We start from the raw sequence: 25,246 nt of genomic DNA on the forward strand, positions 1-25,246 counted from the left end.
TGAATTGAGACAAGATACAAAGCCAGACTTTAATGTTAGAGGCATGACCCTGCGTGCTGTATCAAATTTATATGTGCAAATGCCTGACCCTGGTACATCACATGCAGTTATGTGCATGACTGACCATCTGTTTGTTCAGATGCTGCATTTGTGCAGATAAGCTGGTATTTCCACACGTAAATCAATCTCTCTCTCTCTCTCTCTCAACATGTGCACACATAATGTAAATGTGTAGAAGACTACACCTGACTTTGAACAAAAAAAAGTCCTTGTTAAAATGTAAATTGTTTTCTAGTAATAGCTGTTCAGGAGAACCCATTCCTAGAACAAAGAACACAAACATACTGCTCCCAAAATCAAAGCATATTTGACATACTGTTACATAATGAAAAAAGATGTTAATTTTTTTCCAGCATGCGAGTTGTATAAAAAACATATTCTCAATCTCCAATGGAAAATCTGTTGTTGAATAGAAATAACTGAGCATGATTACTACTGTGAAGAGCAGTCAATGCAGTAATAATAAAAAAGGCTTCTGTCTCTGATCTTATGAGCCGCTCAGTCTAGCTACACTGATGTCCATCTGGTGTCTTTGCACCTTTTGCAGCATAGGCTTTGAAGCATGCTTTTGCTGAGGCATCCACTGGATTGGCCATCTGGAAAATACCAAGTACTGTAAGCATTAAACACTAGTTCCAAAAAAATAAAAATAAAAAAGAGGGATAGTTTAGATGCTCCAACAAATGTTTTGACATTATAGTAAATAGTCATTAGAAGACAGACTGGAGCTCTCATCCTTTCTCCCCTGATGAGTGGCTTAGCCCTCAGACCACAGAGTCATGATCATTGCTGTGCATTTTCTCTCCTTCTCTCTGGCCCAGTGAATAATTATTTTGTTCATTTCCAAATTAAACAGTTTCAACAGAAGAAGCAGAGAGGTGATCAGAGCAGAACACTCTTATGGTGCTCAGAGTATACATTTGGGAGGTGGGAGATTCATCTTCAGATCCCCTTCAAGTAATGGAGAGAACTGAAGTTGGGTCTTCCGCATCCCAATGAGTGCCCTACCTATTGGGTTAGGGTGGATGGCCCTGTTGATGAGAGTTCTGGTAGAGACATCTTAACTTCAGCAGAAAGTTCACGGGTGTGAAAGCAGATCACTTTCTTGCAGTCATCTCTATGCAGCATATGGCAAGGTACCTAAGTGCTAGAGGGGTAGAGCTTGACTCACACTTCTCCTTAGCATTTCCCTTTAGCATGCTGGGGTGCTTAAAGTTATGTTTACACTAGAATTGAAAACTCTGCTTTATTGCCAAAGTAGTAAACACTAACTATCCATGCCCGCTCTTGTTCCTGCACCATAACATCTTCCTCAAAAATGATGTGGTCAAGATACCTTTGTGTGCTCCTACTATTGTGCTCAAGATTTGAATTTTTAGTGGCTTGGGCCCTTTCAGGGTGTCCTCACTACCTAGTTTTTGGGGCTGATTTACCTAGAAAAGGAGTACAGTGGTTGGGCGTATTGTCTTGGCAACGAGACAGAGAGATACTCTGACTCTCTACAGACAGTGCGTGGGGAACTGAGATGTCTAAACCCATGGTTTCACCTAGGTGGTAAGTACTGCAGTGAGTTATGTTTGAGCACATCCATTTTAGGGATCTCTGGGTATGGACATACAAAAAACTTAGAGGTGTAACCTACATTACCCACAGTAGAAACAAACAGTTGATAGACAATGTAAGCCTCTAACCTGGGGTAAATTTTATCTATCTGGAGAATTACATCTTGAGAGAATTTGGAGTAAAATGCAACTGAGGTGAATTATACCAGTTTAAGGATTTGTCTCTCTCCACCCATCCTGGGGTAGCTGTTTGTTAAATGTACACAGGCTATTTCCCACTCCTCCTTATGTGGTGGTGAAGTTCTGTAATAGTGCCAGCTACCCTGGGATAGCAGGGCATCTGTCTGTTTACACTAGCATACAAATCTGATGTTACACTGGAGTACATAAACATCTGTCCATACTCTTGCTTAATACTTCACTGGGGGGCTGCTGAAAGTTTTCATTTTTAGTTTAAAAAAAATGAAAGCACCCCCCCAAAACAAATACCCTCCCACCCCCAAACAAACCCACCACTCATCATATGCCTCAAGCTAGAGCAAATATAAAATAGTCTATGATGATCTGAACAGGAAATAGCTCTTCCTACCTGTTGAATTAAGTAAGAGAAATAATTATATTGTAAAGTCTGTATATGTATGTTTGAGAGGTGAATGGTACAATGAAGTGTCATGTGAGACAGTAAGTGTACCAGTAATGCCCCAGTAAGAGACGGATAGTGGCCTCAGTTTCATTAATGAAAATTGCTGCTTTATATAAAAAAATTTTAGCCATATAATATGGATAGATGATAAACTTGCCTTCCTTTAAGGCAACATGGGATACAGTTGACAAAGTTTTTTGATTTTATTCAATTTATCCCTTTTTAATACATTTTCTATTCTCTCTCTTGCCTAATATATTTGGCTTGTACTCCTCTGTTTCCATTGCATTTCTTGTGATTACATTTACACTATTCATGCCAAAGAAGTCAACTGGGATTGACCGGGAGTGTATTCAAGCTGGAGTTCATATCCTCCTAATCCAAGGTCTCCTTCATGAATGTTTTCTTTGCCTGGAGTCTGGGGTGAGTCTATTTGGCCCTGTGCTGGCACTGGGGTAGGTGCTCCGGCTTCATAATTCACAGTCAGTTCATCATTATTTACGATGCAGTCCATGTCGTCATCCTTCAGCTGATCCTGGGTGTTTTAAAAAGAAAAATATCTCTGGTTGGTGAAGAGGATTCTTGAAACAGCTTTTCTATTCCAACTTAAACTAGTAATGGGCCTGATGGTTTATGTTCTTATTAACTTCTGTGGAGTTGATTCATACCAGATGCTTCAATGATTCATTTGTCATAATGACCTCATCTTGATGATTTATATTAATCAGTTTGAAGAACGTGACTGCCTGCCACATCCTGCTTTCAGGTACTATTCGAAACCAGCTGTTAAGAGGGATTTAGATGACTAACATATTCATTTCAATTTAAGACATTTGGGGCCTGGGCAGATGTAAGGCCTAGAAAATTCTAAATAAAATTTTAAACCTCAAAACCTACATGTTTAGGCTGCTTCAGGCTGCCTTAACTTCTTGGAACATTTTAAAAGCACACTGGGAAAATCAAGTACTATTTTGAGCTGGCTCTCTGTGAACCAGCGTGCTGTTATAGGAGGGCATAGAGCATTTTATGCCTAGTGTTTTGTCAGACTGCACCACTCCTCGTTCCTCCCTCCTCCTCCAAATGCGTGCAAGGCAAAGACTGCTTTGGAATGCAGCCGGGACTCAACTGCCTAGGGCACCCACAGTCTGCAAGCGGGGGGGGGAAGTGGAGAGTCTGTGTCAGTTTTACTTCCCTGCTAGGGACCCTGCACAGGGGTTCCAGGATCATTTGGTGCAGCGGGAAGAAAGGGGGACTCTGTCATCAACCTGCTCATGCTTCCTGGGGGGCTGGGTGATCTGAAGGCCCCACAAGAACTCTACAGCTTTTCAATCCCTGCCCTGAAAGCTATTTAGTCATTTTTACTTCCTTGCAGAGACCCTGTGCTGACCTTCCAGATTCATTTGGAGCATGGGGTGGGAGTGAAAGGGTAGTCAGGTGCTGTTGGGGGTTGAATCACCCCCTGCTGTGGGGCAGGGGGTACATGCTCTGGCCATCCCACCCCTACCCAAGATCTCTGCTTTTTTGCCTTCCCTGGAAAGCATTTTATCAATGTAATTTCCCTGCAGGACCCTTTGCTGCATGGTCCCAGGTAGGGGGGCAGTGGCATCGGAGGGACTGCCAGGTTCTGTGTGCATTGGCCACATGTGTGGTCCCCTGCTTGTGATTCCCAAGGGCTCCCCAAGAACTCCCCAGCCTTCCAGCCCCTGGAAAGTCACCATGTCCATCAGCTCCTTGCTATATGGACCCTGGGCACCACATCCCCCTGCCCCTGGGTGCCACAAGCAGGGGGCCACATAGCACCCCCAGAACTTGGCCAACCTGTCATTCTTCCCCCCACAGATGAGCCTGGGACCTACAGAACAGTCTGTGGAGGAAAGTGGAATGGGTGAAATGGCTTTCAGGGCAGGAGGTGGAAAACCCCGGAGTTCTTGGGGGAGCCCCGAGAAGACCCCCGCCCCCCTGTGAATCTGGGACCTTGCAGCACAGGGTCCTGCAGGGAACTGAAATGGACACAATGCTTTCCAGTGCAGGCAAAAAAGCAGGGATTTTGAGAGTGGGGGAAGAACATGCAGCCCCTCAAACACTATAAGCAGGGGACTACAGCCCCCCAGCACTTGGCAACCCTTCTACTCTCACCTCTCCTGCCCAAATACCCCAATGAGCCTGGGACTTGCAGCACAGGCAGTGAAATTGGTTACCCAAATTTCAGGGCAGAGGTTGAAAAGCAGTGGAGTTTGTGGGGGCGGGGATGACCACAGCGCACCCAGATCCTTCTGGGAACCATGAGTAGGGGTTTATTCGGCCCCTGCCCCTAGCATCTGGTAACCCTTCTACCCTCCATCATGCTCCTATGCCAATGAGCCTGGGACCCTACTGAGGGACAGTTGTGAAATGGATCCCAATCAGTGGTGTTGGAATGGTTCAATCACTATACAGGCAGTCCTCGACTTACAGTGTTTTGAGTTGCAACATTTTGCACTTACAACATTTATAAATTGACACTGTGTTTCAACTTTCTGACTTTACAATGCTTGACTTTACAATGTTTGGACTTTAAAATGCTTCATCCGATGTGATGCCATGTCACCCATCTCCCTGGAGAACATCTGTCCAAACTTCCTTGGACACTTTTTCTTTAAGAAAGCAGACAAGACTTCAGAGAAACCTGCAGCCAAGACTCCTGAGAAGACTCCAGCCAAGAGACCTTCAAAAAGTCCAGCAGTCACCTCAAAGAAATCCTTCCAAATCAATATGATTGCTTTTCCAAATGAATATGATTGCTATTTACAATATAAATACATTAATGTAGCTATATTGCTCATCTATAATTGATTGAGTACAAAATTCTGGGGTATTTCTGGTGAAAATAGGGTATTGGGCCTCGTTCAGGAACCAATTCCCCATTTATAACATTGTTTCTTACGAGAAAATTCATTCCAAGTTACAACGTTTAGACTTAAGATGTGGTTTTCAGGAACCAATTGTGCTGTAAGTCTGAGGGCTGCCTGTATTTGTCTGCACCCTTATTCTAAGAAAATGTTTCTTCCAAAAATGGTCTGTATTAAATACAAGTAAAAATAAACTCTATATACACATATTTATTTCATGTTTCCTTTTTTCTCTAGATCAAGAGTAAAATAATTGGGCTTGGCTTAAATTCAAGGGCATCTTATATTTGAAAGAATACAGTAAATACTATTGACTTTGAGAGTCAGGAATATAAATATCTTTTGGGGATATGCTTATATAGCACAAGGCTATGCTGTGTGAAGACAGGGGGTGCTAGCTCTGGTTACATACTGCAGGGTACTCCACGATGCTGCCTTGTTCCTTATGGACACATCGTTGAAGGCACAAGTGCTCTGGGGGTGGGCAGGGTGGTGCTTTAATTAGAGCAGTCCTGAGAGCTACTCTAATTGAAATGTTGCAGTTTTGTGCATCAGTGTACCCATGCTTCAAAATAGCGACAGGGGTGCTTGAACTAAAGTTTTTCGACCATGAAACAATCACCTGGTTCCCAGCACTGTGAGAGCGCCAGATCCAAAGCCCACTAGAATTGATGCAGGGCATTTGTTTAACTACAATGGGCTTTAGATCAAGCCCTAATGGTCATTCAGCAAGCTTAATTCATGTACTTACTCCGTATGCTCTTGGGCTAGTCAGTAGCCTGGCAACAGGATTACACCATTGTGGTAACGTTGTTGTAAGAGGTGGACCGGCATGGGTTAAAATAGGTTTCAGATATCTGTGAAGTCTGTTAAGGAGCATCTTTGATAAGCATATTGATGGTAGCAGGCAGTTCTATTAAAATGGGCATTTTTTTAATTAAAAAGAAAAAAATATGAGTATAAGCTAGTTAAAAGGAAACAAAGGAAATGTCATGTCTTTACCCACCCATTCATCTATCTGATCAGCCAATATCCCATGTAGACTAAACTCCAAAAAGCCATTTGATGATCAAAGCCTGTCAAATATGGCACCATAGCAGCTCAAATAGAAATGTCAGGGGATGCATAATAGCAGAAGGTACCGAAAGATAAAATATGTACAACAAGATTTCCATGTTGAGCGTATTCATCTAATGTCTCCACTGCTATGAAAATGTTTCCCTTACACAATTATATGCAAAATGTTTGAAGATGCAGCTGTATGGGTAACTTTACATAAAAGAGATAATTTTCTGTGTTTCCTTAAAACGCAAACTCAGCTTTTTATAAAATCAGTCTCTCCCTTCAACAGGCAAATATATTTAATCAAATACTAAGCTGTTTTATGGCTAGGGAGTATGCATAAGTTGTTCTCTGTAATGCTTTATTTTCAGTATTCAATATATTCATTTTACTTTTCATACATCAATGCTCCTTTATATGTTATGTAAATAAGTTGGTAACAGACTTATGCTATTGTCTTGTACCTGTCTTTCCAATCTTTTCATCCAAAAGTGCTTTACCGAGATAAAAGAAAAACCTGCTCATCTTTAGCAATTATATCATCCTCATATCTGTCAATAATGATTCTCCCATGAGCAGTTCAAGTTGACTTATCTTCTTTGCTACTTTCACTAGCAATGTAATTTTGACTGTTCAACTGGAAGCCAGTTTTAGGCTATTTTCTCTGTTGAAGAAATTTCCTCTTATTGATTGCTGACTATTTTCTTTCATTAAAGCCTCTAGAAAAGGAAGGAAAATAAATGTAACAAATGTAAAACTAATGAAGACCTAAGAATTTCATAAGTGTCATAAAAGTGTTAATGAGTCTTTAGGTTAACTCTTTTAGTGCCTACCAGGTGTTCCACACTCTCACAAATAAAGCAGAGGCAGTTCACATAGTGAAGAATTTATAAACTAAATAAAGCAACCCTGCTGATTTCAACTGTAGATTTCAAAGCTAGTAAAGACCATTAGATTATTTGGTCTAACCTCCTGTACAGTTTCATCCAATTACCCCTGTACTGAGCCCAATTACTTTGTGTTTTGACAAAGCCATATCTGCCAGAAAGGTGTCCAGCTCTTATTTCAAGATGATAAGAAATGGAAAATAAAGACACACCTGGAAGCTCAAATGAAGGAAGGAAGGTCTGGGATTTGCTGGAAAAACAGCCCAAACATTAATTTTATTGACTTGCTTCCTAGGCACATGATTGATCCAGAACTTTATAAGGAATATGAATGAAGAGGTACCTGGCAGACCAGGATACGAACAAATGCTGGGGAGAAAATTTGTGGGTGAAACAGATAAATGATGTTTTTGAGGCTATCATCACTGAGGAAGGGTGATTAGGGTGACACATTAAAGGAGAAGGTTGTGGATAACTGCGTAGGAGCTTGTAGGAGAGGACAAGAAGTTTAAAATGGATTAGCAACAATATAAGTAGATGTCCTACTGTATTTGCTCAGTCTACTTCTTTGTAAAGACAATGGGCAGGTTCCCATTAACTTGGTAGAAACTTAGACAGATGTTTCATTGTTTTGTAGATATTTATTTATATGCAGTTGTATCTATAGCTATTGGTGATCATTAGGGATTCTAGTTTTCTCTGTTTAAAAATTTCAAATTCTCTGATAAAACCCCTCATTTAAAACCCCCCATCTGCATTTTTCCATGATTTAAAATAAAATGTCACTGTATAAAGGTATCAACATAACACCATGTTTTATTGATATAATTATGATCTTAAAGCAATTTGGAAGCCTGCCAGTGCCTCAATCATTATAATAAAATCTAAACACCTATATATTTTGGTGTTTGATTTTATTTTTTTTATCATGAAAAATCAAAGCTCTCCCTTCTGTCATCAGAACGTAGGTCCTGCTGTGGCTGTTAGTGCCCCCTCCCCACCCCTGGCCACTGCTTTGTGGCGCTGAGTAGCTATGATATGCCGATGCCCTGTCCCTGTCCATGCCGTTGCCCCTCTGTCCCAAGCCATAGCCCCCTAGCTCTGCCAGTGCCCTCACTCCCAACCCACAGTCAGTTGAACCACTCCCACCTCCTGGGCCATGCTGGTGCCCCTTACTTTCAACCCACAGCGCCCCCATCCCTGCTGATGCCTGTCATTCCTGACTTGCAACCTGCTGGCCCTACTGGTGCCCTGCATGCCCAACCCACAGACCCCCACCTCCCCAGTGCCCTGCACTCCCAAGCCACAGTACCCACCCCCAGCACTGCTGGCACCCCTCACTCCTGATTTGCATCCCCCTGTCCTCCCAGCTGGCTCCATCCTGCCCAGTCTAGAGTGTGGCAGCTGTGGCAGCTCTGACTCATGTGAATGGTGGCAGAGCAAGTCCTGTCCTAGCATGGATTGAAGGGAGGAAGAAGGGAGTGCAGCACTCCCACCCTGAGCTGGGGTTCCTGCGCTGCTCCAGGTGGCCTGGCTATGCCCCCCTTACCCAGGGCAGCGTCTCTCGGCTGCTCCGCTTCTGCAAGCATGGGCGCTGTCCCTGGTGTTGCTGGCCTGGCCACACAGATCTCTGCTGCCCCTGAAGGGCTCTATGTCCCTAACCCTGCTGGAGGGACAGGTGCCTCCCTCCTGCCCTGCTGTAGCCCCTGTGTCTGGACACCTTCCCCCAGCGTTGGCAGACACTGCCCCCCACCCACCCATGCACACACTCCTCTCTCTCTCGCATGCTCCCCCACACAGTCCTAAAGCCCCGGCCCTCCAACCCCCACCCACCATAGACTTACCTGCATCCAGCTGCTGGGGCTTCTCCCACCACCCTGCATGGCTGTATGGCCACAGGCATTTGCACGTGTAGACGCACGTGGTGCCCCCTGCCTCTAGTTGCTCTCTCCCCACTCCCCACCAATCCCCAGCAATTCCTTGCATGCTGGAAGTCTGCCAGCCTACAAGGGAAAACCCACTGTTTCACATGGTTTTCTCTTTTAAAGAGAAAAAAAAATCCACATTTTTCTCCTTCAGATGAGAAAATCCACATTTTTCTGCAGCAAATGAAAAACCCAGATCCCTGGTGATCATTATAAAGAAACTGTCCTTAAACCAAAAATTTGAATACAATTTCAGTATACCAAAAGGCAGTAATAAAAGTAGGAATATTATTCCATAATATAATATGAGTTAAAATCCAGGTTGAAGTGATTTCTGATGTTATCAGAGCACTGCATTACTCTATAAATTAGAAAACAGATGTAAGCATGATAAATTAGCTGGAAATTATGTGGTCTTGCATGCAGGGCAACATACTGAATTAGTAAAAGGGTAATGATGAATCAGCCTCAGAAAATAATAGAAGTTTGTTTATCAAAGCTGTTCCAAACCACTTTCATCTAGAAAACATGAACCTTATGAGATCATGTTTACAGTGAAATTTCAGAACTTGCTGCTTTTGGTTTGTTTCAAGAAGTGCAAAGATGGGTAGGCTTGGCTTTAAAAGATGTAACTGTTTTCTAAGAATAATGTTAATTGCTAAGAATTTCAAACTATTACAGAAACATACATGGGATAACAGCAAACTACCAGTTAGGTGAAGATGCAAATCTATCAGACTTACGTGGCATCATCCCTGCTGTATGGCTCAGAAACATAGACTACATATGATAGGCACCTCAAGAGACTGAACAGCTTCCATATGAGATGTCACCATAAGATCCTGAAAATAAAGTGGGAAGACAAAATACCAAACCCAGAGGTACTGGAGCACTTAGGACTGACACGCTTCAAAATCACTATTAAGAAGAGGAGGTTGTGATGGATTGGCTTTGTTGGGAGAATGGGAGGAGACTATATGCCCAGGGATATTTTGTATAATAAGATTTGAGACTGCTTTAGAAAGTGGGGTTGCCCTCTCTGGTGGTACCATGATGTGTGCAAAAATTATATGAAGCCATTCAACAACAACAACAAAGAAAGCTGGGAGGAGCACACAGAATCCCATTCCATCTGGAAGGAACATCTGTCATTGGATGCAGCTCAGCATGAAGCAGCTTTGATCCAGAGGATGGAAGCAAAGCAAGAAAGAAGAATGCAGAGTGCTGTAAACTTGGACTCCAACTCAAGACGACATATGGATCTGTGAAACCTTTAACAAGCTGTGTCACTCTTGAATTGGGCTTGTCAGCCACAAATGGATTTGTAAGGCATCTGACTAGACCTTTTATGTGTACAGTATGATCCAGAGGATCGATGGTTGCCTACCTACAACTGTGTTTTCTGTCTAAGCTGCAAGAAAAACATCAGAAGTATGAAGTAGCCAAGAGCATTGTCTCTTTAAGACAACACACAAAAGTTGTTGAATGGAACGATGGTTTTTTCAGCACTTCTGAAAATTAGCAGATGCCAATATAGTAAAACTATTAGGCCCCTTCTATGCATTACAGGTATTGCACAATTAACTGGTTAGTTGCAGTTACCTGCAGACCAGCTACATGTGCAAAGTAGCTATCACATAATAAAAAGCTCCAACCAGTTATAAAGTTAGACTTTAAAATTTGGACTAACTTTATTGAGTTCCTATTGAGCTTTAATTTGCATGTGTAGCAGGGTCTGTCCTGTGACTGGGAGCCCCATCAGCTGACAGGGTTTCCAGGCACCTGGATACATCTTGCCCAGAATGAAAACCCCAAGCCCTGGGGATCACAGCGGCTGTGACTCCAAAGGGGGTGTGTGGGGGGTATGAAATCCTCAGCCCACACAGGACTCATGTTCTGGCTCCTTACTCACAGTGGAGACTGAAAGACCCTGAACTGATGGAGCTCCTGGCCCCAGCTGTCTCGCACATAGCTGTGACCAAGAGCCCCGTAACTGAGAGGGTTTCTAGTTCTGACTGTGCCTCACATGTAGTTGCAGGACTCTTGGTCCCGGCTACACATGAAGTGCAGTGAGGATAAGGAGCCCTTTAATTTGTGGGGTCTCTTGGCCCTGGCTGTGGGAGGCCTCCATGGTTGGGAGCCCCCAGGATCAGACCCTCGCTTGCACCAGCAATATAGATTTCATAGATTTCATAGACATCAGGGCTGGAAGGGACCTCAGAAGATCATCGAGTCCAGCCCCCTGCCCGAAGGGCAGGAAGTCAGCTGGGATCATAGGATCCCAGCAAGATAAGCATCCAATTTACTTTTGAAGGTGTTCAATTTAGGTGCTTGAACCACCTCCAGTGGCAGGCTATTCCAGACCTTGGGGGCTCGGACAGCAAAGAAATTCTTCCTGATGTCCAGCCTGAAAAGGTCTTGCAGTAGTTTATGACCATTCGACCTCGTCATCCCTTGGGGCGCTCTGGTAAACAAATGTTCCACCAGATACTTACAGTCACCCCGATAAACTTATAGGTGGCCATCAGATCACCCCTGAGCCTGCGCTTTTCCAGGTTAAAGAACCCCATAGATCTCAGCCTGTTGTCGTAAGGTCTGTTTCCCTGACCTCTGTTCATGTGTGCGGCTCTTCTCTGAATTCTCTCAAGCTTCTCCACATCCTTTTTGAATTGTGGATCCCAAAACTGGACGCAGTACTCCAGCTGCGGCCTCACCAAGGCCGAGTACAAGGGGAGAATGATGTCCTGGGATTCGCTTGAGAAGCATCTATGGATGCAAGCCAGCATTTTGGTTGCTTTACTAGCCACAGCATTGCACTGCAGGCTCATGTTCATCTTGTGGTCAATGATGACCCCCAAGTCTCTTTCTTCTGCAGTGCTAGTCAGCATAGCACTGCTGAGCCTATAAGGAAGCTGCAGGTTTTTCCTCCAAAGGTGGAGAACCTTGCATTTTTCAGTGTTAAACACCATCAGGTTCTCGTCTGCCCATTTGCTGAGCCTGTCCAAGTCAGCCTGAATTACCCTCCTGTCTTCAGGTGTGGATGCTTTGCTCCAAAGTTTGGTGTCATCGGTGAACTTGGCCAGTCCGCTTTTGACTCCAATGTCCACATCAATAATGAAGATGTTGAACAATATAGGTCTGAGGACAGAGCCTTTGGGGACCCCACTGGTCACAGGACACCATGACGATTGACTTTCATCAATTACCACCCTCTGGGTTTGACCATGGAGCCAGTTTCCCAGCCAGTGGATCGTGGTGGACCCAAGGCCACAATTTGCCAGTTTTGCCAAGAGGCGATCATGGGATACCAGATGGAAGGCTTTTTTGAAGTCAAGATTTATGACATCAATCTCTTCTCCCTTGTCCAGGTGATAGGTCACCTGGTCGTAAAAGGAAATGAGATTGGTCAGGCAAGACCTACCTGCAACAAACCCGTGCTGGCTATCCCTCAGGATGTTGGCGTTAGCCAGTCCATTAAGGATGGCCTCTTTAATGAACTTTTCTAAGACCTTCCCCAGGATAGAAGTCAGGCTGATGGGCCTATAGTTTGCTGGATCCACTTTCCTCCCTTTCTTGAAGATAGGCACCACATTGGCCTTCTTCCAGTCTTTGGGCACTAAACCAGAGCGCCAGGAGTTTTCAAAGATCTGTGCCAGAGGCTGGGCTATGATGCTCGCCAGCTCCTTGAGTACCCTAGGGTGCAGACTGTCAGGGCCAGCTGACTTGAAGGTATCCAGCTTCTCAAGGTGTTCCTTCACCAGGTCAGCATTAATGGAGAGCAGGGGATCTCCCTCACCCGGACCTCCCTCTCCTGTAGTGCGCATGGGTGTCCCATGGGGCTGATGAAAGACTGACACAAAGTACCCATTTAATAGTTTGGCTTTTTCCTGGGTGTCAATTGAGAGTTGCCCCATCTGGTTCAGCAGGGGTCCAATGTTGCCCTTGCTTTTTCTCTGGCTCCTGAAAAAGGACTTTTTATTGTCCTTGATGCTCAAAGCTAGTTGGAGTTCAGTTGCAGCCTTGGCTTTCCTGGTTTGCTCCCTGCAGGAACAGACCAGCGCAGAATATTCCTTCTTGGAGGTGAATCCCATCCTCCATCCTTTGCAGGTCTTTCTTTTTAGCCTCAGGAGGTCTGCTAGATCCCTGGAGAGCCAGGGGGCTGTTTTGCCCTCCTGCTGCCTTACCTCCGAGATGGAATCGATTTAGCTTGTGCATTGAGGATCACTCCCTTGAGGAGCAGCCACTCTTCCTTGACTTCCCTCCCCCTGGGGTCGTGGTCCCTTAGGGTCTCTCCTGGCAAGCCTCCTGAGCTTGTCAAAGTTGGCTTTCCTGAAGTCAGGGACTTCAGTGTTGCTGACTGACTTGCCAGCTTTACGGAGGATGGTGAAGGTGATCAGCTTGTGGTCACTGTCACCCAGCTTCCCATTGATCACCAGGTCACTGATTAGGTCATCCCCAGTAGCCAGTACCAGGTTGAGCAGCGCTTTGCCTCTCGTTGGCCTGTAGACTTCTTGAGTCAGATAGCTGTCCTTGACACAGAGATCTACACCCCCACTCCTTTTATCTACTTGATCTCTCCTGTACAAGGTATTGTCATCTATACCCGTGGTCCAGTCATGGGTACAGTCCCACCAGGTCTTTGTTATCCCTATGGCGTTGTAATTATTTGTGTTAAGCAGGAGGACGAGTTCGTCCTGCTTATTCCCCAAGCTCCTGGCATTTGTGTACAGACAGGCAAGTGTCCCCTTGGGGGCTCTTACCTTGCCCACAGATTGTAGTAGGGCTTGGGCAGGGGTGGGCTCCCTTAAGTGCCTTATGGTGCAGTTGGATCTAATATATGATGCTACAATCATGCCTCCTGCCTTGCATGTGTAGATTTTGCATTAGTTCCATTCATGTTTTCACCTGCACATATAGAGGAGACCTCAGTTAAAGCAAGGTTTGTACTGAGAAATGTCAGGCAATCTTAATAAGATGTGACTCTACCAGCCATATCAATAATCCACCAGCAATAATCTACCAGCCATGCCGAGACCTGCCATGCTAAGTGGCAAAGAGAAAGTAAATAGGGATTTATCATTTACTCTCTTTCACAAGAACTAGAGATCACAAAATGAAATTAGTAGGTAGTAAGTTTAAAATTAACAAAAGAATGTTCTTAGCGTGTAATTAAAATGTAGAATTCATTGCCACCAGATGTTGTGAAAACTGACAGGTTAGCCAGATTCAAAAAGGGATTGGACAAACTCAAAGGGGCATCAGTAGCTACTAAGCATGGGTGTTAGGCATACTGAATCAGAATTTCCTAGACCTTAAATGCTGGAGGCTGCAAGTGTGAGAGGAACAGTGTAAGAAAAGCCCTGGTCATACTCAGTTCACTCTCTCTTTCAGGATCCATTCTCTGCCAAGCTTGACACAGGATAGTGGGTAAGAAGAAACCATGGTCTGACCCAGTAAATAGCAATTCTTATGTGATGTTCTAATTTGTTAACCAAGATTGTCTGAAACTGATTAATATTCAGAAATTCCAGCCCACAGGAAGTTTTGAGGTTTTGAAATCTGTTTCATCTCAATTTGGGATGAAAAAAGAACCCAAATGTTTTAATAAAAAGAATCAAACCCCCAAACAAACCCCCATTTTGATGGGGTCAAATGTTTCTTTTAAACCTTATTGTTATGAATTTTAAATTAAAATAACTTAAAATGATAGAGTGCAAGAAAATATTCCAACACTATCAAAAATGCACTGTTAAAATGATTTCCTGTAACAATGTTGACGTTAACATAGTATGATCCCATGCAATGCCTCAATTTCAGCACATCAGCCTTTTCTGATGGGAGACTTCAATGAGAGAATTTTTGACCAGCTCTGTTGCTAAGAGTTACAGACGATTCTTGTTCTGCAGAGGGTCTGAGTTCTAGTCCTAGCCCGAGGTAGATGTGATGTACAGCATAGTAATAACTGCAATGACTGCGGACTGTAAAGGAAAGGTAATTTATATTTTGTGTACAACAGCAATATCTTCTACTCTAGAAAAGGCCACTACAGTTTTGAATTATCTATCTAGCAGGTCCCTTAAGGCCCTACAAAATTCTGTTTCTGGCCCATAGTGCTTCACTTTTTTCCTTTATCAAACAGTGGTGGCACTGTGCCTCAAGGCAAACAGACATTCCCCAAAGGCAATAAATTATTGCCCTATGCAGTACTTGCTATTGAAATATCCCATAAAGTGTGAAACTTTGTTATACCATGCAAATACATATTCAGTCATTTTCGGAAGAATTCTTTTCTATGGCAAAAGCAAGCTGTGCCATAAATATCCATTTGTTAATGGTGTAGCATTTAATATTCAAGACATCGCTCCATTACAAGATGAAATTTATGGCTGAGGCATAAATCCCAGAAAGTAAGTGTCAACATTCCTGGAAGCTTGGCTGTGCTTTGTGCAGCCTCAAGGTTTCGTCTGGTTTGCAAGATTTTTATTCTAGTGTCTCTCATTTGTATTTTTATTTAAAGTGGAATTTAATGACTTTGTCACAAAGCTGAGATAACAGCTTGGTGTTTTTCTGTTGCATCAGTGAGGAAGCACTAGTAAGGGAGATGCAAAGGGAAAAAATCATCCCTACAGGTTCAGAAATGTGATTTCCTTAATAAGTAGGAGTGATCTTCAGTTTCTCCTTAAATTGTCAGTTTGACAAGGCAAGTGATTTTGATTTATGTTATATGGAGGGCTACAGAACAAGCAATTCAATTTTAAGTGTGTGTGTGAAAGCTTGAGAGCTAACGAAAGCAAGCATCCCTGGCAAGTCAAATGCTTTGTGTTGAGCATCTGGCTAAAAGCCTGCATCTGGCTGACCTGTTGCCAACAGCTGAGTGGGATCATTTGGTTACTTTTCCATGAGTTTGTGTACACAACTGAGCTGGTGAGGCTCTCATGTGGTGTCATACATGCATGGCAGATGTGATGTGCCCCAAAAGGGGAAAGGAAAGTTTTTGTGAAAGCCTCCCTTCTGGTACTGGAAGGGTAGGATGAAATTTTCTCATATATCAAGAAATTTTCTTTAGAGGAGGGGGAATTATCTGTTCAGAGTAGCTGAGAGAGGCAGGGCACTGTGACAGGCAATTTAACCTTCCAGACAGTAGACAGGTATTTTTATGAGGCTCATGAGAACTAAAGGAGGGTGAGACTTTTAAGTTAAGCATAATGATCTGCATAGTAGAGAAGTGGGAAGGCTTACAGGGCTATGGTATACATTATACCAATGGCATAGTGAAGGGCCACTCTTATGTTATTTAAAGATATGGCCTGCAGAATATGATGATCCAGCCTGCAGTGCTGCCTGTGGGTCACAGACTGGCCCGCATGCTACCTGCAGCATGTGGGGCCAGTTTGGGGTGTTTTGCATATGACACCCATGCCATATAGGTCCTGTGTGCTGGATCCAGCGTCTGTCTGAATCGGGTCCTTAGACTGGCCCCCTAGATCCAGCATGCAGGGGCTGTCTGTCATGGGCCCCACATCAAGTGCATGTCCTGGACCCACCCTTCACACTTGGTGCATTTCATGCCCTGGATTGGTCCCATGCACTGTATGGGCAGCTGAGACCCGCATGTGCTACATGTGGTATGTGGGGCTGGAGCTGGTGCCTATGCTGTAGGGAGCACATGGAACTGGTCAAGGGTGTGACCCTGCATAGATCTGGCATGGGGGCTGGTCTGCAGGTCTGATCCAGTGTGCCCCTCAGTTTTGCCAGCAGGGCCAGATGAGTTTAATACCCCTGACTTAGAGTGAGGCTCTGATCTTTGTTGCAGTTTTCAGTCTTAGTAACAAATGCCCTCTTTCATCAAGTCCATGTGTGTTCTGGTTAAGGGACAGTTTAATAGGGAAAGGTAAATTCTTGTGGTGTTTTTCATAATATGAACCTGGCATATCTGAGGCATAAAATAAACTGCTTTAGTGAAAGTGTATTGAAGTCATTCTCAGGTAACTGGAGCTCTGTTCCTTGTAAGATAGGAAAAGGAACTGATTGTAAGATACTGTTTCTTGGTCTGTCTTTCTATGTCGGCTGAGCTGAGTAGCTGGAGAGAGGGGACTGTGTTTGACAAGACTTGTTAATGAAAAATGCCTTTTTAATTGACTTTATCCCAGGTGAATATCTACTCCAGTATGGCATCTAGACCAAGGCAAGATCCAATGTCAGAATAAGAAAGAAATGAACAGATTATAGTATTCAAGAAAGCTATAATCTAAAAAAAAAAAGTGCTACTTTTCTTTTTCTTTTTTTGTAACTGGACACATTGAAGAAACTTAGAAGAGGTGAAATGATACAGATAGATGCTTGCAGCTCCTGACATAGATAACTGGTTGACTACCCAGAAGGTGGTTCACTTCTTAATATGGATCATGGAAAATAACAGGGATAGGGGGAGCACATGGGTCTTTAGTAGCAAGTTCACTTAAGTGGATAAGAAAACATCTATTTGAAATGTCTAAAGACATTATTTTCCAGATGAAACCTCTCCATTCAGAGAAAATTTGAGACCAATCAGGGCCTACTGACATGATGGAGAAGTAGGTAATTCAGCTACAAATGAGGATGACAATATGCCTTCTTGGATGGTAAGATGTATAAGTATCTTGATGTATCTAACACAGAAGAAGAGCGAACTTCCATTAGTATTTGTTCATATAATATTACAAGATCATTAGGCCAAATACTGCAGCATGATTTTTGAGGAATGGAGGCAAGATCCCAGTAACATAGCAGTACCTATAGCTGTGCAAGACAGAGTAACAGGGGCTGTCAAATTTCATCCTTCAAGCCACCTGCAGGAGTGAAGAAAGGTCCCATTCCTGCTGGGTACAGCACTGCACATTCACTGTGGTTTTTTCTGTGAGTCCATGTTTCTGTCCTTCCACCCCCAATCTATACTTGACATATCAGTTATTGTCACGGCTGGAGGGTAAGAGATGGATCTGGCATAGCATGGTAAAACCCTGTAATGCATTTAATCAAAGTTGTAAAATGCTTTGGTAAACTTTTTTAATGGAATATTTCAATATGTTACTAGAGATGTTGTAGGTATTAGATAGGCATCAATTTCAAAGGGTTTAAGTCAATGCTTAATGCCTGCCTACCTCACAGTTCATTATGTTTCCAATGATGGATTTTGAAAGCGAAGATTATGGAAGGTATTTTTGTTTTAATTTGGCATCATTCCCTTGTTTATTGATACAATACACTGCACACATGTACCAAGAGTGGCATGGGGCCAAAATACAGATGGGGAAAAGTACAGTGCACCATGAATGAGCATGAGGATTTTTCATTTCAATGTTTTGTTCCTGTTTGGGATTCCAGTCTCAGGTTATTTGTAATACAAAAACCCTATACAGTGCATATGACCAAATGTAGCTGTTTGATTGTGATTCCATTTAGGAAATCATATAATCCCTAAGGCCATGGTTTTTCCCCCTCCTCCCTTAAAACTAGAACCCATGTTTCACATCTGCTTTCAAATCCCAAGTTTGGAGCTTGAGCCTTCCCTGTCTGGGCCAGATCTCTATACCTTCACATCTGAGATGATTTAAACTGTGATCCAGATTTCAGACTCTCAAGTTTGGGAGAATTTAGTTTGAATGTTCTGATTCAGATTTGTGTTTTCAATGCCCTTCCATCACGTCCCCCAAACATGAAGCATCATAATTCCATCCAATTACCAATTCCCATTTGGGTAGAGGCATTTCACAGGCTTTATAGCCATCGTTCTGGGGCTTTGCTATAATAATCCCCATGTCTGCCTGTAGATCTGTTGAGTTTGATGTGTGGTGCTCAGTCCCACAATCCATGGGCCAGATTCAGCCTGCAGAGTCATGTAATCCAGCCTTTGGGTCTCCCTATGGGTCCAGAGATTTGGCCAGTTGCCAGTTTCCACGATCCATGGGACTAGTTTGGCCCTAGTCAGGCTAGACCTGCATGTAGGGATTGGGCTCTGTTCCCACATGGCTGGATTGGGCCAGGCCTTATTCAGCAGTGTGAGATCTGGCTTTGGGTCCCATTCCTACATGGCTTCATTGTGGCTGCACTGGACCTTGGCCAGGCTGTTTCCATGCAGCTGCATCAGGCCCTGACTGGGTCAGCACCATGTGCTGGATCAGGCCATGATGGGATCTGCACCTGGGACTGCTCATCCAGTTTGCAGGCTGAAAAGGTCAGGCACTGCTGGGTTAGATTGTAACATTTAGCTCCAGCCTTGAGCATGGGCATCTTTACCACCCCAGCAGGATCTTGGGAAGAGACTCTTCCTTTTCCAGATGAACTCTTTCCCCCATCTCTCTTGCACGGAGAAGGGAAATGGTTAGACGCATTGCTTTCCCTTTCAGGCCTGCACAGCTTCAAAGCCTGATGCAAACAGAAAATGCAAAGCATGGATTTTTTGTTGTGATGTCCCTCCATGAGAGCACACATTCAGAGCCTTTAGCCTATGATTGTTTGTGGCATAGGGCTCCCAGGATGGAGAAGAGATTTTTTGCATCTTAGCTGCATTTACTTCTGCCCAGAAAGAGTTGACCTCATTTTTTCGTTCTTTAATCACATGGGTGGGGCAGGATCTCGATGAATCAGAACACAGCAGTGCACGGGCAGAGAACTGAAACATGTCTTCCCAAAGGATCAGGAGTGAGTTCACTAGGCAGTTCCTTGGAAAGCAAATAGGTATACGATATTAATCCTGTTAATTATACAGGCTGGGGGAAAAAAAGTGAATCCCAGTAAGTGAACTGCTAGTATCCTGGGAAAACTTGGTAACAATATTCTGTAGAACTACCTTGCTAACATAGACACTGGTGCAGCCATCATTCTTTTGACTAAGGATTGGTTTATTCAGCTTGTTGCCCATAAAACTCCTACTCTATTGGCCAGAAGCTACACAAAGTAAAACATTCCTTGCATGCCAACTAATGAGTGCAGTCTTCACAGTGGCCTTGCTGGATTGGGAGTTGGAGACTGATTCCCACCACTGAGTCACGTGGGGGTTTCCTGCACGGCAGCATACAGCAGTACTGCTAGGTCACTGCATGGTAATTAATAATCCATGTATTAGGTGACAATAGCACTCCATTATTTACTGGGCCAATGGTAATCTTTTACATTCCTTGAATGTATAATAAATCATTGATGCCCCTTTAAAAAAGAAACAGGAAGCATCAAAGAAGAGTATATTTTGTACTTTTAAGAAATTCTGCCAAGCCAGCCTGGCACTGTAGTTATGGCTTTAGGTACTCCTTGAATTTTCTTTAACATGCCAAGTTAGAGAAAATTAAATCAAAATATTGACTTGAGTAATACAGACCCAGCCAATGACACTGGAACAGCCAAATGAAAGGCCAAAGTCAAGTCTACTATAAGAGTGAGAAAGAAACATGGAAAAAATGCCACCATGTCCAATGAACAATCTCTGGATTTGTGAAAAATCATAAAAATGGACAACGCGAGGGACATTTTATATATCTGTGTGTGCACACATGTATGTGCTTGTAGATAAGAATCATATATTGTATAAATAATTATATATAGTTTTGTCCTAAATATTTTACAATCTAGAGATGATATATGAAGGGAGAACTGGATACAACAAATGAATAAGGAAAGCAACCAGTGTGATGGCAGAGCCATTCATATTATTTTCATATCTCTTCATGTGAACCTGGTTGTTTGTGCACTTTTTAATATTTTAATAATACAGGCTTAAGATTTTGTTTGCCAGACTGAAGCATAAATATTACTGCTAGGTTACTATTGTGGGTATTGGTATCTTGCAAGCTGTTGATTTCTTGTGTTTTGCACAGTAGGTTTACTGTAGTAAGTGATCTAGGAGCCTGTTTATAGATCCTGGAAGAGGCATTCTTGAGTCTTACTCCTGGCTTTTGCACCAGGACAATGTGGGGTAGGTAAGTGGGCACCAGGGACTGGTGCCACACTTAGTAGGTGATGCTAGAATGGCAGCTCCCTGGTAAGTCCACCCCATGGCAACAGCAGCAGCCCTACACCATTGCTGTTGCAGCAGCAGCTGGGTACATGGACCCTGTGCTGCTGCTGTAACGATAATAACTGAGGCAGGCCGACCCTGCCACAGCAGCAAATAAGACTTCCAGGGCAGTCCCTGGAGCAAGTAACATGTCCCCATTCTCCAGCAGGGGTTGCCAAGGGTGCAAACCCAGCTTGTTATGCCTCTGGGCTTTTGTGCTATCTTCCTTTGTGGCTTTCAGCAAACCAGCTATATTCTTCACAATAAAGTAGTGATGATAACATTCACCTGCCTTTACACATGATTGTTGATAAAAAAATATAGAACATGGTTTTATAAGAAATACATTTTATCATATAAACCTAATTTAATTTTTGGATGAGATTACAAGTTTGGTTGATTAAGATAACTATGTAGATATAATAGAGTAAAAGCACTTGGTTTTGTATGGCATGACATCCTGATTAAAAATTGCACTATACAGTATCAATACTGTTTATGTTAAACAGATAAGAATTAGTGAACTGGCAGACCAGAAATTGTACTTGTCAGTAGGGAATCATTGAATATGGGTGTTTTGAGTAGGGTTCCAAAGGTGTAATGCCCAATGGTATAAAACATTTTAAACAATGATCTATATGGAAAAACAAAATGTGTGGGTGACAAAGATTGACATTGTGGTATACAGTAACGAGGACGTTGCAGTGAAGCAGACCAGCTTGGATCACTTGGAAAGGTAGGCCCATTCAAGTAAAATACCTTTTAATACAGGCAAATGCAAAGTGATATATGCTGGAACAAAGAATGCAGGCCACATCTAAAGAATAGGAGACTGTACCTTGAAAAGTAGTGACTAAAAATGAGTTGGGCAACAAGCAACTCAATATAAGTTCTCTCTGTGATGAGACAAAAAAAAGGCTAATGGGATCCTTGGATTCATAAAGTGAGCAGGAGTGATAGGAGAAAGGAGTGATTTTACCTCTGTATATGCCATTGATCAGAACAATGCTGGAATAATGCTTTGCTGGAATAAGTTCTGCCATCCATATTTTAAAAAGGATTTTGAAAGAAATTGGAGAGGATGCAGAAAAGAGCCACAAAAATGATTTGAGGGCAGGAAAAATGCCTTGCAGCAGGAGATTTAGGGATCAATTTGTTTAGCCTCTTGAAAAGGAAAATAAAGCTGTGACTTAATTACAGTGTACAAGTATATTCACAGGAGAAAATACAAGATACTATGGTAAAATGCTTGTTAATCTAGAGGAGGAAGATAAGAATAAGAAGCAATACCTGGAAGTTAAAGCCAGACACATTCATACTGGAAATAAGGTACATATTATTAACAGTGAGATCAATTACTTACTGGAACAAATTACAGAGGTAATTGATAGATTTCTTCTCTTGATGTTTTAAAATCAGGATTGTATGCCTTTCTAGAAGATATGGTTTAGTGAACATTTTTTGACTCAATGCAGCAGTATATAGATAATACCGGCAGACTCTCCCTATGCCTGAAGAAGGGTGTTTGTGCCCAAAAACTTGCAACGAACAATTTTTCCAAATATTTAGTTGGTCTAATAAAAGATACCACATTTACTTAAAGAACCTTGTTGGAGTATCTAGATGAAATTTAATGGCTTGTTATGATGCACAGAAAATAAAACTGGGCCATGTAATGGTCCCTTTTGGGCCTTTAACTTAAACTGTGAATTAATTAACATCTGAAAAGTCTTCTGAAACTAGAAATGACAGAGAAGTGGTAGGCATATTTGTTGTACCCACCCAATAGGATTGCCACTAAACTTGAAAATCTATCATATTTAACCTGAGCATGATTTTTCAATGCTATTTTTCTTTTCTTTCTGTCCATCTTTGGCCAGTTGTCACGTTAGGCCTGGATGACTATACTTGATAACGTCTGTCTTCTTGGTTATTTTGCTTTGCTTGATTTAGTTTGGTAACACTTCTGAAAGGACATCATCTAAATGCCTCTCTGTTCTGTACCAGAGAAATATTTCATTATCTCTGAGTGTGAATCTGGATTTCCTGAATGAGCCTGACAATGCTCTGCTTCCATTGTGCTCAATTATAATCATTAGCTTCAAGTTTGTCAACAACTGAGTAGAGAGAGCACTTAACTCATTTAGGATCTCATTGGGTTTACTTTGAATATGCTATTTACTTGGATTTTAAATTAGTTTTATATTGGTTCTTACCAACTAAGTGACTGGTACAATTAGAGCAGTTGACCATTTTGCATTCTTTTTTACATAAGGTGAATCATTTTGCTAGCATACATGAAGGATCTTGGGTCAAGCCAGGCATGATACTGCCTTCAAATGCATGGAACTACAAATAGTATAGGGACAAATATTCCAGAGCACACAGGGAAAGCATAGCGTGTCACTACCTGTACACTGGCTAGATCAAATTTTGGCAGGGTCAACAGTTCCCTTCAGCTTGAATAAATATCTTAAATGTCAAGTTTATAACTGAATTCTCATCCAAATTAGCATAACTTCCCTTGATACCATCACTGGAAATAGCTGGAAGCTAGTCCTAAACTATTATTCACTGATAAGGGTAGAAGTGCCTAGGAACCTTTCTGTTTCCCATTCACACTAGACTTTTACCACCGCTGGCAGAAACAGGATCTTCAGTTTTGTGACATCATCATAGATTTCCCAGTAAATGTTTTCCCCCCAGTAAATAGCAAGTGAACTTCCATCACTAGAGTGGTTACACACTTACAGGCATTTAGTTGTGATCCTTGTATTTGTCACTTCCAAATTAAGTTGTTGTAACCTTTGGTACCTGAAGCTGAGTATGGATACTATTTAGCTTATGCAGAGTGTGACTGGATCTGTTGTAACTATGGGATGGGCAGCTGTGAACACGTCACTTTTGTGCTCCAGCCTGCTCACTAACCTAATTCTGTTTCTACTGCCAAGTCAGGGCTCAGGTAAAGATTTCCAAAATGGTTAGGTCTGTAGATGAATCAAATATTGTTTCCTCACGTAGGAATATTGATGAATTAAAAAACAAAACAAATTCCACAAATTGGAGTTTCCCATTGTGGGAGCTCCTAATACTGCAGGTTGAAAAATTCTGTTTTGGAAATACTGCTGTGATGCCTCATCAGAACTGTAGTTCAGCTGCCTCACAACCCTGTTTTCTTATGGGCAAGAGTATTGGCTTATGTCATGTATCACATGCCAAAAACACCCAAAGAATATGGAGGGGATTAATAGGAGCATCACTTGCAAATCAGTAATTCTCCCATTCTATTCAGCACTGATGAGGCCTCACCTGGAGTGCTGTCTAGTTTTGGGCACCTCACTTCAAGCAAGTTATGGACAACTTAGAGTCTAGTAGAGAACAACAAAGATGTTTTGGGAAATATGATTTATGTGGAAAGGCAGAAAGAACTAGAATTATTTAGTTTGAAGATGAAAAGACTAAGGGAGGATTTGATAACAGTCCTCAAATACCTGAAGAGTGGTTAGAAAGAAGTTGTAGGTAAACTATTTTCTTTTGGCTTTAGGAGACAGGACAAGAAGCAATGGTCTTAAATTGAAGTAAGCAACATTCAGGTTGGAGATGAGGAAGAACTTTCACGTGTGAGTATTAAGCGCTGGAACAGACTACCTGGAGAGGTTTTAGAATCTTTAGCCTTGTAAGTTTTTCAGAGCGTGTTAAACACACATATGACTGGGATATTTTACACAGGGTGATCCTGCCTGAAGTACAGGGGGTTGGACTAAATGACTTTCTGAGGTCCCTTTCAGCTCTACTTTTCTATGATCACCGTGGTATGTTGGCCCTGAAGAGCATTATAAAAATTCTTGGCAGTGATACCTCTTAGAAGATGTTTACAGAAGAAAAAAGGAGCATGAGTGGGTTTGGATTTTTACTTTTCAATGAAAACTCAAAATTTTTCACATAAAGTTTCATTGAAATTCCATGCACTATTCAATTTTTTTGTTGTTGGAATACAGTTTTGATAGATCTTTTTTAAAATCAACTGAGCCAGGGCCCAACTATATCAGTAATTACCTCTCTATTCATGATGTATTAGCACAGCTACAAAGAGCAGGGAGTGCAAGAGCTCGAGGTAAAATAGTCCTTGTCAAATGGCCCTAGTGGTAAATGAACAACTAGAGGAGAATACAGTTATCAAAACATAATGCG

At 42.4% G+C, this 25,246-nt stretch overlaps 1 protein-coding gene across 1 annotated transcript in view; it reads right to left on the reverse strand.

Annotated features, from left to right (window-relative positions):
- Positions 1-219: 219 nt before the first annotated feature.
- The window catches only part of SLC9A9 (solute carrier family 9 member A9), a 410,063-nt gene continuing 385,036 nt past the window's right edge, over positions 220-25,246 (reverse strand). The window contains exons 15-16 of the mRNA XM_090053238.1: positions 5,905-6,010; positions 220-2,800 (exon numbers count right to left, since the gene is read on the reverse strand). Coding sequence (XP_089909364.1) covers positions 2,579-2,800; positions 5,905-6,010 — 328 coding nt within the window. The 3' untranslated portion in view covers positions 220-2,578. The remainder of the gene's footprint in view (positions 2,801-5,904; positions 6,011-25,246) is intronic.

Source organism: Crocodylus siamensis, chromosome 6 (genome assembly GCF_052110815.1).
Source record: "Crocodylus siamensis isolate JL-2025a chromosome 6, ASM5211081v1, whole genome shotgun sequence".
In the NCBI taxonomy this organism is placed as follows: Eukaryota; Metazoa; Chordata; order Crocodylia; family Crocodylidae; genus Crocodylus; species Crocodylus siamensis.